At 38.3% G+C, this 17,353-nt stretch overlaps 1 protein-coding gene across 1 annotated transcript; it reads right to left on the minus strand.

Annotated features, from left to right (window-relative positions):
* Positions 1-17: 17 nt before the first annotated feature.
* Positions 18-17,069, minus strand: LOC118808618 (interferon-induced protein 44-like). Its single transcript, XM_036571435.1, has 9 exons — positions 15,302-17,069; positions 13,455-13,495; positions 9,300-9,566; positions 7,796-7,826; positions 5,474-5,666; positions 2,678-2,812; positions 2,359-2,530; positions 2,011-2,111; positions 18-378 (listed from the first exon to the last, which is right to left on the minus strand). Exons 2-9 carry the CDS (start codon positions 13,477-13,479, stop codon positions 211-213), a joined length of 1,092 nt encoding a protein of 363 aa, XP_036427328.1. The 5' UTR covers positions 13,480-13,495; positions 15,302-17,069; the 3' UTR covers positions 18-210.
* Positions 17,070-17,353: the final 284 nt, after the last annotated feature.

Raw genomic sequence — 17,353 nt, forward strand, 5'->3', positions numbered from 1 at the left:
TTTGTCTTTGTTTTTTTTTGGGGGGGGCGCGTTGATATAAATATCTTTGCCTGCAGTCTGCACCATCTATATCTCATCCTTTTAATTGAATGACGTCAATGAGGCGTCATTGAGTGGAAACACCATTAAGCCAACTAATCGATAACTTGATTTATTGTCACTAATTTTTAGCATCAATATTATCAATAATGTTAATTAGTTGTTGCAGCCCTACTGTGAACACTTTGTCACGTATTCATGAGCTGAGTACACAGCCTGTGTGAAGGCCTCCAGCATCAGGCAGTTCAGCTCCTCGTTCAGATTGGTCTCCTCATGATAGTTCTTCAGAGGGAAGATGCAGTTCACAGGGACTCCCAGTCTAGTGCTGCACTCTTCCATCTGGAAACACAGAGCAGCATTACTTAATCAGCTAAAGGATTCCAAGGATGTCCATGTAAAAAGATAGAAAGACATACAGTGGTGCTTGAAAGTTTGTGAACCCTTTAGAATTTTTTGTATTTCTGCATAAATTTGACCTGAAACTTCATCAGATTTTTATACAAGTCCTAACAGTAGATAAAGAGAACCAAATTAAACAAATGAGACAAAAATATTAGACTCGGTCACTTATTTATTGAGGAAAATGATCCAATATTACATATCTGTAAGTGGCAAAACTATTTGAACCTTTGCCTTCAGTACCCAGTATGAACCCTCTTGTGCAGCAATAACTGCAAATAAACGTTTCCGGTAATTGTTGACTAGGCCTGCACAACAGCTTGGCAGAATTTTAGCCCATTCCTCCATACAAAAGAGCTTCAACTCCATTATGTTAGTGGGTTTCCTCCCATGAACTGCTTGCTTCAGGTCCTTCCACAACATTTCTAGGACTAAGGTCAGGACTTTGACTTGGCCTTTCCAAAACATTCACTTTATTCTTCTTTAATCATTTTTTGGTAGAAAGACTCGTGTCTTGCTGCCTGACCCACATTCTCTTGAGTTTCAGCTCATGGACAGATGTTTACTGATATTTTCTTTTAAAATTTGCTGGCATAATTCAGAGTTTGCAAGCCGTCCAGATGCAGCAAAACAGGCCCAAACTATGATACTACCTCCACCATGTTTCACAGATGAGATAAGGTTTTTATGGTGGAATGCTGTGTTTTCCTCTCTCTCAACATAACGCTTCTCATTTAAACCAAAAAGATCTATTTTGATGTCATCCATCCACAAAACATTGTTCAAATAGCCTTCTGGCTTGTCCATGTGATCTTTAGTAAACTGCAGAAGTGCAGCAATGTTCTTTTTGGAGAGCAGCAGCTTTCTCTTTGGAACCCTGCCATGCACAGCATTGTTTTTCAGTGTTCTCCTGATGGTGGACTCATGAACATTACCATTAGCCACTGTGAAACAGGTGTTAAGTTGCTTAGAAGTTACCCCGGGGTTACTTTGTGACCTCGCGCACTATTACACGCCTTGCTCTTGGTGGGATCTTCGTTGGTCGACCACTCCTGGGGAGCGTAACAGTGGTCTTGAACTTGTTCCATTTGTACACACTCTGTCTGACTGTGGGTTGCTGGAGTCCAAACTCTTTAGAGATGGTTTTGTTACCTTTTCCAGCCTGATAAGCATCAACAACTCTTCTTCTGAGGTCCTCAGAAATCTCCTTTCTTTGTACCTTCACGTGTTGTGAAGATCAGACGGTGATAGATTCATTTTCTTTAAATAAAACAGGGTCACTAACACCTGATAGCCATCCCATGAAAACAACTGACTCTAATTTCATCTTCAAATTATCAGCTAAACCTAAAGGTTCACGTAGTTTTGCCACTTACAGATATGTACTATTGAATCATTTTCCACAAAAAATAGTGATGAAGTCTAATATTTTTGTCTCATTTGGTTCATTTGGTTCTCTTTATCTACTATTAGGACTTGCATGAAAATCTGATGAAGTTTGAGGTCAAATTTATACAGAATAATAGAAAATAGAAAAAGCACCACTGTATCAGCACTAGCAAAAGGACTCACTTTCTCCCTAATCTTCTTGCTTTGGTAGATCTTGGCCAAATCTCCCCTTGTCATTTTGCACACCTTGTCCACTCTTGTCATGAAAACCAGCTGAGGGATTCCTGCAGCACAGACAGCAGAGATACATGGATATTTAACAGTCTAATCATTCTACTAATGAAGCTCTAAGGTGGCCCCTGCAGGGGCAGTGAAGGCTTGCTTGCTGGGTAAAGACCCCCTGCACTCAAACATGTGGTTTTAAATTGTAGATTGATATTTGCACCAAATGTGTTAAGATTTTTTATCTTTCATACTTTCTTCACTTGTTCTACTCGTTGAATTAAATGACAGATATAAGAGTGAACTCACTTAATTTACTGGCTTCTGCTCTGATGGTCTTCATTTTCTGGATAACATCATTCTCCAATATAGCAATTTTGTCTGCTGCAATAACACTCACTAGGCAGTGAATCTTATCATTCACACTCGGATTTCTGATGTAATTTTGAGTGTTTTCACACAGTGGAATTCTGGAGCAGAACTAAACATGAGGGAAAAAAAAACAGTTTAAGTTTACTTTGTTTTACTAAAACAACATAGTCAGGTTGTTTGTGTGTATGTGTGTGCATGCATGTGTGTTTGTTTGTGTGTGTGTGTGTGTGTGTGTGTGTGTGTGTGTTGTTCTTACGTTATATTCATTTGGCATATGACCCTTTAAGGCACTGATGACGTCATCAGTGTGCAGTCCTTCAGACTGACCGCTGGCAATACCCATCATATCACAGAAGGCGAAAGGATAAGTTCCAATAGTGTGCTTCTGGTACTGGAAATACATAAATAAATAAATAAATAAATAAATAAAATATAATACAATATAATATAATATAATATAATATAATATAATACAATTTTACAGATAAATGACCAGGGTGTTGATTGCCAATATATTTGTAAGAAAAAAAAAAAATAAATAAATAAATCAACTTCAACCTCTCACAAAACATTCCAAGTTTCAGTATCTTTCTGTTTCACACTGAATTCTAGTAAACTTAGCTAAAGTTACTGTTATCCAGCATTAGCAGTAGTCAACTTTCAACTTATAATAATAACACTTTACAGTAAATGCACATTAAGTAGCTTTAATTTAGGCATTATTTCATGCGTGAGTAATCATTAATTCATACATGTAATACATCATAAGTGATCATGAATATGCATAAAGTAACTATGTCTCATTGAGGCCTTAATGGAGAAGCAATATATTAATTCAGAAAGTCACTAATTTACCAATACCAGCAGTTAAAATCAGTTATTCATGATGTTTATATATGTCTTCATGATAATCAGCACCTAAACTGTGGGAAAAACTGAATGGTGAGCCATCATCTCATAAGAGAGGAGAGTTAACCCTTTAAAATTTCAGGCTTATTACACACTAAGGCTCATTATTCAGTCACTACAGTGAGTTCAGTGCAAACTGGTGGAAATATTTCTACATTATAGAAGTGTGTAATGCCCACCATATATATATATATATATATATAGCACATCCCTTGTATGTCCATTAGCTTGTAGCTAACATGTTAGCTTGTGGCTAGTGGATTAGGTTGTGACTAGTAGGGTAGGTCATAACTAGCAGTTTAGATCCCAGCAAGCAGGTTAGTTTGCGACTAGCGCATTAGCTCGTGGGTTAGCCTGGGGATGCAGTGTCTCTTACTACAGCCTGGGGATGCAGTGTCTCTTACTACAGACTGTAGGAGGGCAAAGCTGGACGTCCATTTCCAGTGTTTCACTTTGATAGCCACATTCCATCCTCCAACTTGCGGGGTCCTTGAGGTAAATGTAAATGTAGATTATAATTTAATGAACTTTGTTTATATGCCAGCACTGGAGTAACACTGGTGGTGGTGTGTTAGTGTGTGAATCAGACACAGCAGTGCTGCTGGAGTTTTTAAACACCTCAGTGTCACTGCTGGACTGAGAATAGTCCATCAACCAAAAATATCCAGCCAACAGTGTCCTGTGACCACTGATGAAGGACTAGAGGATGACCAACACAAACTGTGCAGCAGCAGATGAGCTATCGTCTCTGACTTTACATCTACAAGGTGGACGGACAAGGTAGGAGTGTCTGATAGAGTGGACAGTGAGTGTTTAAAAACTCCAGCAGCACTGCTGTGTCTGATCCACTCGGACCAGCGCAACACGCACTAACACACCACCACCACGTCAGTGTTGAGAATGATCCACCACCCAAATATTACCTGCTCTATGAGGGTCCATGGGGGTCCTGAGCACTGAAGAACACGGTAAAAGGGGGCTAACAAAGTATGCAGAGAAACAGATGGACTACAGTCTGTAACTGTAGAACTACAAAGTGCACCTATATAGTAAGTGGAGCTGATAAAATGGACAATGAGCATAGAAACAAGGAAGTGGTCATAATGTTATGCCTGATCGGTGTATTTTCATTTGTTTATGATGCTGCCAAATTCTGTCCTGGAGGTTAATTGTTGAAATGTTGGGGAGCAACATTTTTCTGGAGCAATCCAGCCATTTAAGTGTGAATTATAATGGATAAGTAATTTGTTTTAATTGTTATTGTTTATTCAGTTAAAGTTTGTGTTAAATAGTTTGGAGATTTGTTAATTTAATAAAAAAATAAAATCATTATGGATCTTGGTTTCTTTATTATGATTGAAATTGTTAAATGTTACTCAATTGTGTGGGGTCAAAGGCCTTTGCGATGTTCTTTTATGATATACATATAAATTGTTGCTACATGTTTTAACCACCAAAGAACACTTACCAGGTTCAAAATAAAAATTGACTGCTTAATGAACAGTTTTCCTCAATTATTTTATCATAAACACAACAATGTGTATTTTCACAACAAGAATATTTTATCACTTTTTGAGGGCCACAGATATTATGGACCCATGAAGGAGCAATGTTTTAGTAATAATAAATATATAATTTAACACTCTAACTATGAGATGGTGGCTGACCATTCCGTTTTTTTTTCACAGTTTAGGTGCTGACTATCATGAAGACCTGTATGAACATCATGAATAACTGATTTTAACTGCTGATATTGGTACCTTAGTTACTTTATGAATTAGGATATTGTTCCTCCACTAAGTCATGAATGAGACATAGTTACTTTATGCATATTCATATTCACTCATAATATATATAATGTATGAATTAATCATTATTGACATATGAAATAAGGCATGAATTAATACTATTTCATGTACTCTTACTTTATAGTGTTACCGAATGTATAGTTTCATAAATATATGAGTAAGATACTATGGGCCAGATGTATGTACAAGTGCAGATGAAGCATGAAGTGTGATTTGACTGTATAAATATCAATTTATTAACATAGGCTATACATAACCAACTTATAACCAATTTCATAAATCAAATTGGTAACATTTGGAATATGTTTTTTTGGCCAAATAACATTTTTACTCACATTAATTGTAAAATCACATGAATCTGAAGCAGCCAGGCAGTTGATGAACTGATGCCCTGCAAAAATGCTTTTAATGGTGTTGATGATGCTGGTTTTTCCTGCTCCAACTGGTCCAGCGAGAAGGAAGCGTAGCTCTCTGACTTTCCTATTACTAATTTTGAAGTTCCGTAGGGCTGTGATCAGTGGATGTTGACTGGGTAGAAAAAAGAAAACCAACAGTCAGGTCATAGTACCAGAGAAAAAACAGGAAAAACAATCACATTAATGTTGCACAACTAACTATAATTTTAAGCGTGTCCATTACTGCAGTTCAAAATACATCCAGTAGGTGGACACTATAGCTAAAAATAGTCATTTGGGATTCAGCCACATCCATGCTCGACAAATAGTGCTCTGTTTGGCTGTTGAAGCTAGAATTTCAAAGTTTACATGGCACAGTATTTAAGGAGTACAGAGCTGTTTGAGATTCAGCCTCAGTTTCATACTACAAGTGACATTATTTAGACTTTACATGACAGTTTACAGTGAATCATATAATAAGTACTTTAATTCAAGCTTGTGATTTTAATGATTGAGTTGTTTAGTCTGTTACTATCTTTTAGCCTGTTAGCTAACAATTCATTGCTGTTGTAAAACTTGCAGAATGTGGTTTGGCTTTGTCTTCCTGAAATAAGAAAGACCCTCCCTGAAAAAGACATTGTTGAAATGGCGGAAGATGTTGCTCCAAGACCTGTTTATATTGTTCAGCATTAATGCTGCCTTCACAGATGTGAAGTCACCCTTGTCATGTGCAGTAATGTACCCCCATGCCAACACAAATGTTGTCGAACTGTGTGCTGATAACAAGCCGGACGATCCCTCTCCTTTTTGGCCTGGAGAATGTGGAATTCTTGATTTCCAAAGAGAATTTCAAATTTTGATTCGTCAGATTGCAGGACGCTTTTCCATTTTACCTCAGTCCATCTTAAATGAGCTCAGGCCCAGAGAAGGGGGAGGCATTTCTGGATACTGTTCATATATGGCTTCTTCTTTGCGTGGTGGAGTTTTAACTTGCATTTGTTGATGTAGCGACAAACTGTGTTCATAGACAATGGTTTTTGGAAGCGTTCCTGAGCTCATGGAGTGATTTCCACTAAAGAATCGTGTCTGTTTTTAATGCAGAGATCATGGTCTTCCAATAGTGGTTTTCAGCCTTGTCCCTTGCATGCAGAGATGTCTCCGGATTCCCTGACTCTGTAAATGATATTATGTACAATTGTCAGGTGTACTACCTGCCATCGCCACCAGAGGTCAGCCTCACCTGAATACTGACGGACTTCCTAGTTTCACCCTGACCCATCTCACCTGCAGCTCATTTACCTACCTATTTAAGGACCTTCAGTAACATTGGCTCACTGCGAAGTATTGCCAGTTTACCTGCATACCAAGCCTTGTTCCTTCTAGACTATTGATGATTTTGGATTACCCTGACCCTTTTTCTGAACTCTTGGACTCTGCTTTTGATCTCCCCTTTTGGTACTTTTGCTATTTTGTGTACGTTTCTGGTTTTTGACTTTTGGACTGTTTTGGCTCAGATTCTGGCTCTGTGTTTTTGAGTAAACGGGTATCATGGATTCCAATCTGCCTGGAGAGTCTTCCTTACAACAGTAGACTATTTGCCTGTCACCAGGTGGTGTTGTTTTTTTTTTTTGTTGTTGTTTTTTTTTGTGTTGTTTTTTAGCATCACACAACTTTACCAGTCTTTTCTTGCCACTGTCCCAACTTTACTGAAGTGTGTTGCTGGCATCAATTTCAAAATGGGCATATATTTTTGAGTTCAGTCATAGTTGGGTTGAGTTCAGTCATTTGGCTCTTGTTCCATGGCCTGAAGATTTGCTGGCTAGAGGGACTGAAGTCTACCACCCCCCTCACCAGACTTATCTGCCTGAAAGCGTGCTTGATGACAGCAGCACTGGTGTTCCCCTCCTTCAGCACTGTCAGACCTCACATCTTCATTCAACCATCATTGCTCGCTCGCAGCTCAATACAGAGCCACAACATTTCACACACAGTGAACCAACCGTGCCCTAGTTAATCTGATAACAAGCAAATGTGAACCCATGGTCCTTTAGGGCTTCCATATGTGTCAAACATCATAAGATTATTATTTCACTTTCTTATTATTGTTGTTTGGTGACTGCTTATAAGTAAGTAAAGTGAATGTGAACTGCAAGCTATGTGAGCATTGCGCTCATTGTGCCTGTGCTGATCTATTCAGCATGTTGCAATTGCTTATGTGCTTTGATCACATGATGACATGTTAACGAATGAATGTGGACTTACTTCCACTGGGCATTCCTCCATTCATTGAGTTCTGTAAGAAATAGATGAGTTACTGTAGGAGCAAACAAAACACTGTATACCACAAGAAAAAAAATTAACCAAAAAGATGCATACATGCAGAGTTAATAATATTAATAATAATATTTTAAACTTAATTTAGCATTAGTTTCAGGCAGGTAGCTTCTGTACTGTAACCACCACTAATGTCAAAAGTTCAATAATATTTTCTCCATAACCTTCATGATTAACAATGAAAAATTGATGGCTTTAACTGAATTCATCTTATGACTCACTGGAACTGACCACACTTCCATGCTGCCAATAATTACCAGTTCACAAATAGTATTATTTGGTGTTAACATAGATTACTGTATATAGTGTTCTACTACCAATTACCATTAGTTTAATTATATGTTATATTATTATGTTACATTTTTGCAAAAATTTCTTCTCAATTTATGAATTGCTAATTCGACCTCTAGCTAGGTCTCACCAATCATAAAATGCTAAAAAGCTGAGACAGTGAAGATTAACACATGCTTCCTCTAAGACATGTGAAGCACTACGCCGCCTTTTCGAACTGATGCTAAACATGCTTAGAGGAGAACGCAAACTGCCAACTGCATTACGCCAGCTAATTGACAGCCACAAAGGCTAGCATAATTTGAGGGTATTTACATCCAAATTGGGTGAACAGTTTAGAAATTACAACCATTTTTATACATATCCCCCATTTTTACGGGCTCAAGTGAAGCAAGCCATCATTAGGCTGAAAAATCAGAACAATCCCAAAAATTATGTGTGGCCCAATCAACTATTTGGTACATTCTTAAAAAGTGCAGACACACTGGTGAGCACAAAAGCACCCAAAGACCCATAAGACCATAGAAATCAAATGAAGTGGCTGGAAGAAGAATTTGTGAAGGAAACCCTTTCATAACAACCAGATCATGAACGCCCTCCAAGAGGTCGGCATATCTACCAACAAGCAAAGTCAACAATCAAGGGAATGCCCAACTGAACTCAATCAAAGTTTTACTGAAGGCAAAACTGAAGGTAACACAGTTAGCTGCAGTAAAGGCCTGGCAGAGCCTCACTTACCAGGGAAAAAAAAAAAAACAGCTTCTGGTGATGTTTATGGGTTACAGACTTCAGGCAGTCATTGACTGCTAAGGATTTGCAGTCAAGAATTAAAAAAAAAAAAAAAGTTTGTCCAATTACTTTTAAGCCCCTTAAAATTGAGGGATTTGTATGAAAATAGTTGTAATTCCTACATAGTTCACCTGAGTTGGATATGAATGCCGACAAATTAAAGCAGAGAGTTTGCTCTTTTTCATTGTTTAATAATTTAAACTCCAATATGCTCTGTTAAGCAGCTAAAATAGCAATAACTTTGTTGACATCCAAATATTTATGAGCCTGACTATATGAATTTGAGCAGTCTGTTACAGTAAGCAGGTGTAAATATAGGCCATATTCACTGGAGTGCAGAACTGATACATACCAACAATGACCATGGCAGAGCATGAGGCACTACCAGAGTCATTCCACAGTTTTAATGTGTAGCTCCCTTCATCTTCCTCTGCAGCGTTCCTGATTATCAAGGAAAACGTTGTCCCACTTTGTGTCATTGTGTGCTTGCCTTCCACACATTCCAATGCGCTCCCGTTCTTCTCCCACTTTGCTGTTACTTCTCCTATGTTTGCCTCACAGCGAAGAATAACATCTTCTCCTTCTTTCACTTGTTTGTCAGCCAAAACATTGACAAATTCTGTTGGAAACAGGTGGATGAGATTATTAGAAACAATAACGAAGGTTAATCTACATATGCCCATATTTAGCATATCTGAAAGTATATTTGGAAGCTAACAAAATCTGTTTTATATGTCAGTGGTGAAACTTTTATACTTTAGCAATAGTCCAGCAAAAAATCAAATTTACCATTATTTTCACACACCTCATATGTAGCTGATCAAAATATGTTTGGTGTTCAAAACATCACTTTAATGCTGGAGCTAGGAAGCTAACTTTGCTAGCAAAGCAAGTCAATAGTCACCCAGATCTTTTCTGTAAAACCCTCTCAAAATATCCAGCTGTTTATTAAGGTCATGCAGACTTGCTGATGTGGTTTAGGACACAGTATGATTTACTGTAACCAAAGCTTCATTGTGTAGCTGAATTCTAAGGAAAGCCTTTTGCTCACAATTTCTGTTGATTCTCTTTATAAATAAACGTTCATCTTGAATTTTCAAACTGAAGATAAATGCTCATATATAGACGATACAGAAATTGTAAATGGAATCCAGCATCCATATTCCAGCATGAGGCGCACACACTCAATGAGTTGCCCATTGACAGTGAAGTTTAGTTTATTTTTGTAGCTCACAATAAGCCATACTGTGTCCTAAACCACATTGGCAGGTCAGTGATATCATAATGGAGGCCTGGATGCATTTTGAGTGGATTAGGAGAGGTTTCTGGATGTATTAGGGAAAACATTTGGGTGTCTATTCCCTTCTAGTGTTTGTCAAGCAGTATTAGCCTCACAGCTCCAGTGCTACGCTAAACAAGCAAAATTTGGACTCCATGTCTTGGCGTATTGTCTACATCTGGAAAATTGTACACAAATAAGTGCAAAACTGCATAACCATTTTGGAAAATTGTATAAATTGTATTCATTTGAAAATATAGATAACCAGATAATATTATTTTGTTCTAGTTAAACATTTATTGAATAAGCGCAAGCGTGATTGTTTTAGTGTTATTGTCACATGAGAAGGCCTAATACTCTCACAGTGCGCTATAGAGGAATTTTATTAATCATTCTTCTATTGAAGCAGTAATACTTTACTAAATGACAACATTCGTAAGGCTACAACTGACTTAAACCTACATGCACATTTCTAAAGGCTTATTCCAAGAAGCATCAGCTGTCATAAAGACTACCTTTGTCACTTTGGCTGTCATTTCACATAAAGTAATTGTTAATGTAGCCCTGCTAAATAATCATTGATTGGGGTTTTGTTAATTGAAACAGTTCATATAATTTTTAATCAATATCAATAAACATTTATGTCTATTAATTTTGCCCTTTTTAATTGAGTTTTGGTTCATGAGCTTAACTCACTGTCATTGGCTTTGCAGGTAGAAAGGGACTGGACTTGTGGTGCGAGAGTGCGAGAATGTTCCGTGGTGATTGTGTAGCAAACGGACAGTAGTCTTTTGCTACAGTAGTTTTTGCAGATGTGTTATCAGCCCAAAATAATGAAAATGACTGTAATACTGTGAAACAAGTGGTGATAATGTCTTGTAATTACTTGTACTTATTATCCAGCAAGTTCGACAGTCTTAGAACTGCCCATTGGCCTAGCTTAGGCTAGGAGCTAGCCACTTTGCGGTAGCTCATTTTGGACTGTTTGGTTAGCTGAACCAAGCCTTATCCTGTCCAACCAAGCTCAAGACCTTGCTCGGCACTGGGCCATAATCAGTTAGCAGTTTGGATGACCGGCAAGCCTAAACTTCCACTGGCACTGTGGGAGTCTGCACTGCTAGCTGTCTCGGCTAGCTAGCCAAGCCACTCCGAGCTGCCCTGCCAGCATGATGCCACTGCCAGAGAAGAAGAGACTGAGAGAGAAAGTCTAACAGAGGGAGAGAGACAGTTCAGCAATGCTGTAAGTTATAACTACTGCTAACCTGTTTTGTTTGAATGAGGGGGCCATTGCTATTTTTTGGGCCTTGACGCAGCCTAGCAACCACACAGTCTTGTTTTTTTTTCCTTACAAACAAGTTAGGAACAGCAACTATTTAAAACACACACATACCATGAGTTAAAAATAATAATTTGTTAGAAGAAGAACACAAAGCAACCATATAATGATGACATTCAACATAGAAGGAGACGAAGGCTGGTTGTTTATCGCTTCATTAACATTTGTGAGTAAAAAAAAAAAAATAGACAGAAGAATAACTGTGTTAATCAACAGATTAATACTTATGTCACTAGAATGATTAAAAAAACTACTTAATAATTGCCAGAAAAAAAAAAAAATGTTCATTTGTTTCACACTGTGATTGACAAAAGCTGCTGGGAAATTTTTCAAAACCAAATCTTCCACTAAGAAAATCACTAACAAGATAAATAAATGACAGAATCTTAAAGTGAGTTTCCTTTACTCAAGGAGAGGTATACTGCAACAGCCTTGGTAGAAGTTGAATTTTAATCCGTTTGAGTTCATAATAGCTTCAGAATCGTTGGCTGAATTCATAGTAGCTTGAGAATTGTTTTATTACCGACACTTGAGAAGCTTAGCTCTATCTAGGAATTGTCTTTCTTCCAAGGGACCATGTTAAAGTTTAAATTCTTTGTGTCAGGGGTTGTGAATAAGATTTTGTGCAAATTCAATGTACATTTACCATTAATTTTACCCAAGTTTCTATACCTCTTTTTTGGGATGTATTACATGTAATACATAGACATCCTGTATAAGTGTTTTAAGTTCTTTGTGTTTCATCAGCTGTGGGAAAAAGCACAGTTACTGCTAGTTTGATCGGTGGCACCACCAGCTCATACTACTTTTGCAACCCTTATGTTAGGGTTAATCAATAAAAAATGAATAAAATACTCAAAGCTACTAGAACAAATCTACGGAACCCAGAGCCCCCTCACGGGACAATTCAACAAGCTAATACATTTATCATGACCCAGTGTAGAGGCTTAACATTAAGAAAAGTAATGCTTGTTGGAATAAGCCCTTACATAGGTCTACATATAGGTTTGTATCAGTTGTAATGGAACATACATTAGAATGAAAGGTTCAACATGCAGCAGTACCACTTATACCCTATATAGATTAGGCGCAGTCGTGGGCTGGAGGTTAGGGAACCAGCCTTGTGACCGGAAGGTCGCCGGTTCGATCCCCTTGGCTAACAGCACGTGACTGAAGTGCCCTTGAGCAAGGCACCTAACCCCTAACTGCTCCCTGGGCACTGTGGATAGGGCTGCCTACTGCTCTGGGCAAGTGTGCTCAACAGTGTGTTCACTAGTGTGCATGTATGTGGGTGTTTCAGTGCATGGATGGGTTAAATGCAGAGGTCTAATTCCTCTGTGTGCAAAACACAGTTGGCTAATGGTTCTGAATTCATAAGACTGCTTTTGTCCAATTTGCTGTTATTTTACCTACACTGTAAAAACTGAGAATTCAGCTCAACTTAAAAATATAGGGAAACTGAATACATAGCTTTTTTTGAGTTAACTTAACTTGTGAATAGTGTAACAAACTAAGCATTCATCCCCACCAGAAGGTTGTTTCTATCACACGTCCCAGCTAGTTGAGAAATTGAGTAAAAAACCTATATTCTGTATCATTTACCTAACTGAGATGAAGAACTAGAAAATGAAAGGAGAATTCTTCACTAAAATAAGAGGTTTGAATTGGGTGAAATATAGTGTCTTCAAGTTGAGTTATCTCAAGAAAAAACGTGTAATCAGTTACCTCATAATTTCAAGCTGTGTTGACTTTCATTTTTAACAGTGTAGTGTTACAGCATGTGATGTTTGTTGGAATAAGCCTTAATACATATCTATATAGGCTCACTTAGTTGTCTAAAAGGCATATGAAATGTTATCAACGCAAGTTTGGATTGGATCATTTAAACTCACCAGGTTTCGCTGGGGATGATCCCATGTTTGAATCTTTGGAACTGCAAACACAAAATAGTATTTATTATTATTATTATTATTATTATTATTATTATTATTATTATTTTATTATTTCATATATTGAATATATTTCTACACACCACATTCAGAGGTCAGAGCATTCAGTTATATTTACACAAGTAACAGTTTGATTGGTTTTTACTCACATTTCAGTCCCTAACATTTACTTACTAATTCTTTTTTTTTGTTTATCTTTCTTATTATTTATTAGTTTTGAGGGTGACAGAATCAGTACTATTTCATGATTAGTCACACCACTAACTTTTGAAGATAATTTTATCTTAGACAAAAGGACAAAATAAATCTGTAATTCCCATGAGGATTTTCATCAATTATGACAAGTTGTCCAGGTCCTGCAGAAGCAAAGCAGCCCCAGATCATCACACTACCACCACCATGTTTTATTGTTGGTATGGTGTTCTTATGGTGGAATGTGATGTTAGCTTTATGGCACATGTAACGGGACCCATGCCTTCCAAAAAGTTACATTATCCCAAAAGTCCTGCGGTTCAGCTAGATGTTTTTTGGCAAATGCGAGATTAGCCTTTGTGTTCGTTTTGGATCAGGAGTGCTCTCCAATGGGTGCCATTTTTGCCCAGTGTGTTAATTATTGTGGAATCATGTACATTCACCTTAACTGAGGCAAGTGTTGGTTTCTTTAGATGTTTGTCTTGGTTCTTTTTTGACCTCCTGGATGAGCCATCAATGTGCTTTTTGTCAAATTTTGGTAGGCCAGCCAATCCTGGGAAGGTTCAAGACTGTTCCAAGCTTTCTCCTCTAGTGGATAATGGCTCTCACTGTGGTTCGTTGGATTAGGTTGGAGTCCCAGAGCTTTAGCAATGGCTTAGTAACCCTTTCCAGAGCTGGTCAGCACAGGTCTTAAGGACCTTTGGGCTAATGTCATCCAGCCCTGCAGCCTTTCCTTGGCAGAGTCTTAGCAACTTACCTCCAACCTGATCTGCAGTAACAGTTACTCCGGGGTTGAAGTCCATACTGGGTGCTGGCATAGAGGGAAAGTATGAAGGGCTGAAAATAGCAGAACCTAAGAACCTTAGCTCCAGGAGTGGAGGTGTGTTTGTGGGGGGGGGTGATAAGGGCAGTTGTGAATGCTGCAGAGGTGTGTGGGCTGCCAGATTATGTGGGGAAGGAGTAACCAGAGATCCAGTGCTGAATCTGTTGAAGAATTGGTTCAGCTCACTGGCCCAGGATGCATCACTCTTGCATTGACTACCACCAGCCTCAAAACCTGTAATCTGCTTCATTCCGGGAGCCAACAGCTGCTACCGTGTGTAAACAATGAGTTCAGCTTCCATGGTGACTTCAGGGGTTGTAAAATGGAACAGATAACTAAATAGACCAAAACCAGAACACAACACCACACGGATCGCTGCCATCTATATATGCACCCAATATGCAAATGAGTACAGCCAAAGTAATTAATAGTAATTAATAACAGTAATTAATAACATTTAATGAATTTGTTAACTTATTTTCACATCGAAAGTCAACATATCAACAAAGCAAACAATTTTAGTGGGGTCTTTAACTTTTGCATATAAGTGCACATGTAAGCAAGACATCACACATCATACAGTGAACATCTGCATTTCTTACTTTTTTGTTTCATACATTTTTGCAAAGAAATGAAAAACAAAAACTAGGTTGGGGAGGTTGGGCAGTGTGGCAGGTCCAGCCATGACTAACACAGTACATGTGCTATTATATTAATTCACATTTGAACCCTTTAATCTTAAGATCCCACACAAGATTACAGCATCTTATCTTACCTCTATGAGAAGTGATGCTGAGGTCTGCGTCTCCTTCTCAGTCTGATGCTCTGTGCCTGCAGCTCTTCCTGTCTATATATATATACACGCTGATTTTACTTTCACTTTCAACTCCATGAGGAGAATGGAAGAAAGGGGGGTGGGCGGGAGGCTTATGATATCCTGTAAGGAACTGATTTCCGGGAAATTGAAACTGAAAGTATATTTGAGGTCACTGTTAAGCACATTGTCCTTGTTTATATTTTATTATTCTTTAGCCTGTGTGTGTTTTTCCACAGTAAGTACAGAATTAAGAAGTAAAACATCCCATCTTAATTTAAAAAATGCTTTGAGGTTTCTTATGAAAAAATCTCTCTCACTGTACAGAAATGCATGGACATCAGTAATATCTGCAAAATCAGTTAATGGGGGACTGATCAACTGATTCTGTGCTACATTTGAGCCTATACATTAAGATACATATGTATGCAGATGTTTCAGAACCTTTTGTTGACTTTCTAAGTTAAAAAAAGTGAACACGTGACCCCATCTGGATAGCAGTTATAGATGATGATGATGATGATGATGGTGGTAATAAAAAACAACTATTTAAAATACATCTAAAATACAGTTCTTAGTGTTTGTAGTACATTGAAGAAAATAAAGGAAACTATAAAGAAAATGTAAAACAAAATAGTAAAACAGGCAAAAACAAGCATAATATATAAAGAAAAGAGACTCCAACCGATAGTCGAACCTCAGACTGAGGAGGAACAGTGTGGATTCCTGGCCATGGAACAATGGACCAGCTTTTTACCCTCACGTAGATCGTTGAGGGGGCATGACAGATTTTCAACCCAGTCTACATGTGTTTTGTGGACTTGGAGAAGGCTTACGACCGTGTTCTATGAGATATCTTGTGGGAGGTCCTCCAGGAGTATGGGGTGCTGGGGCTAATACTCCATACCATTCAATCTCTGAGAGTTGTGTTAAGTCAAGCTCGTTCAGTGTTAGTGATGGACTCCGCCAAGGTTGTGCCTTGTCTCCACTCCTGTTCATGATATTCATCGACAGGGTGTCAACCCATAGCCGAGGTCAGGAGGGCATTATGTGTGCAAGCTGGAGGGGGACATCTCTGCTATTTGCAGATCATGTTATCCTTTTGGCTGGATTGCATGGATGCCTCTAGCGCTCACTCGAGTGTTTTTCAGTGTGAAGCAGTTGGTATTCGGATCAGCTCCAAGTCTGAGTCCATGGTCCTAGCCTGGAAAAAGATGGCATGCCCACTCCAGGTAAGAGGAAAGGACCTGGTGAAGAGGAAGCTGAGCCATAAGGCAAAGCTCTCTGTTTACCACTCGGCCTACATCCTAACCCTCACCTATGGTCATGAGCTGTGAGTAATGACTGAAAGAATGAGATCATGATTTCCGCCAAGTGGCAGAAATGAGCTTTCTTCACAGGGTGGTGGCTACACTCAACTTGACAGGGTGAGGAGCTTGGTCATCAGGGAGGAGCTTGGAGTAGAGCTGCTACTCCTCCACATTGAGAGGAGCCAGGTGAGGTGGTTCCGGCGTCTAATCAGGATGAACCCTGGACGCCACCCAGTGGGGGTTCACCAGGCACGTCCTACCCTGAGGTCATCCTAGGATGACCCAACTGCTACTCTGACCCTATCTGAACTAAGCAGTTAATGATAATGTATAAAGTCAAAGCACTGGCAGAAAAAGACAACAACAACAACAATAATAATAATAATAATAATAATAATAATAATAATAATAATAATAATAATAATGTTATCAATAACATTAATAACATTAAAATGTATACAGTGGCATCCAAAAGTCGGCATAAACTAAACTTTAACAAAGTATTTCTAGGTCACCTTTCATATGTAAGCAAATGTAAGATATTTACTGTGTTAATTTTTTTGTACTGTCACAATGGCAGATCTGTTGGCTGACTAACAAGTTGTCTTAGCACATCTCCTCAAAAAGGAGTGGCTAATTATTACCCAGAATGACTAAATATTTTTGGTGTGGTAGCATTCCCTGCATCAAAGAACAAACCTAA

This window comes from Colossoma macropomum, unplaced genomic scaffold (genome assembly GCF_904425465.1).
Source record: "Colossoma macropomum unplaced genomic scaffold, Colossoma_macropomum, whole genome shotgun sequence".
Taxonomy (NCBI): Eukaryota; Metazoa; Chordata; class Actinopteri; order Characiformes; family Serrasalmidae; genus Colossoma; species Colossoma macropomum.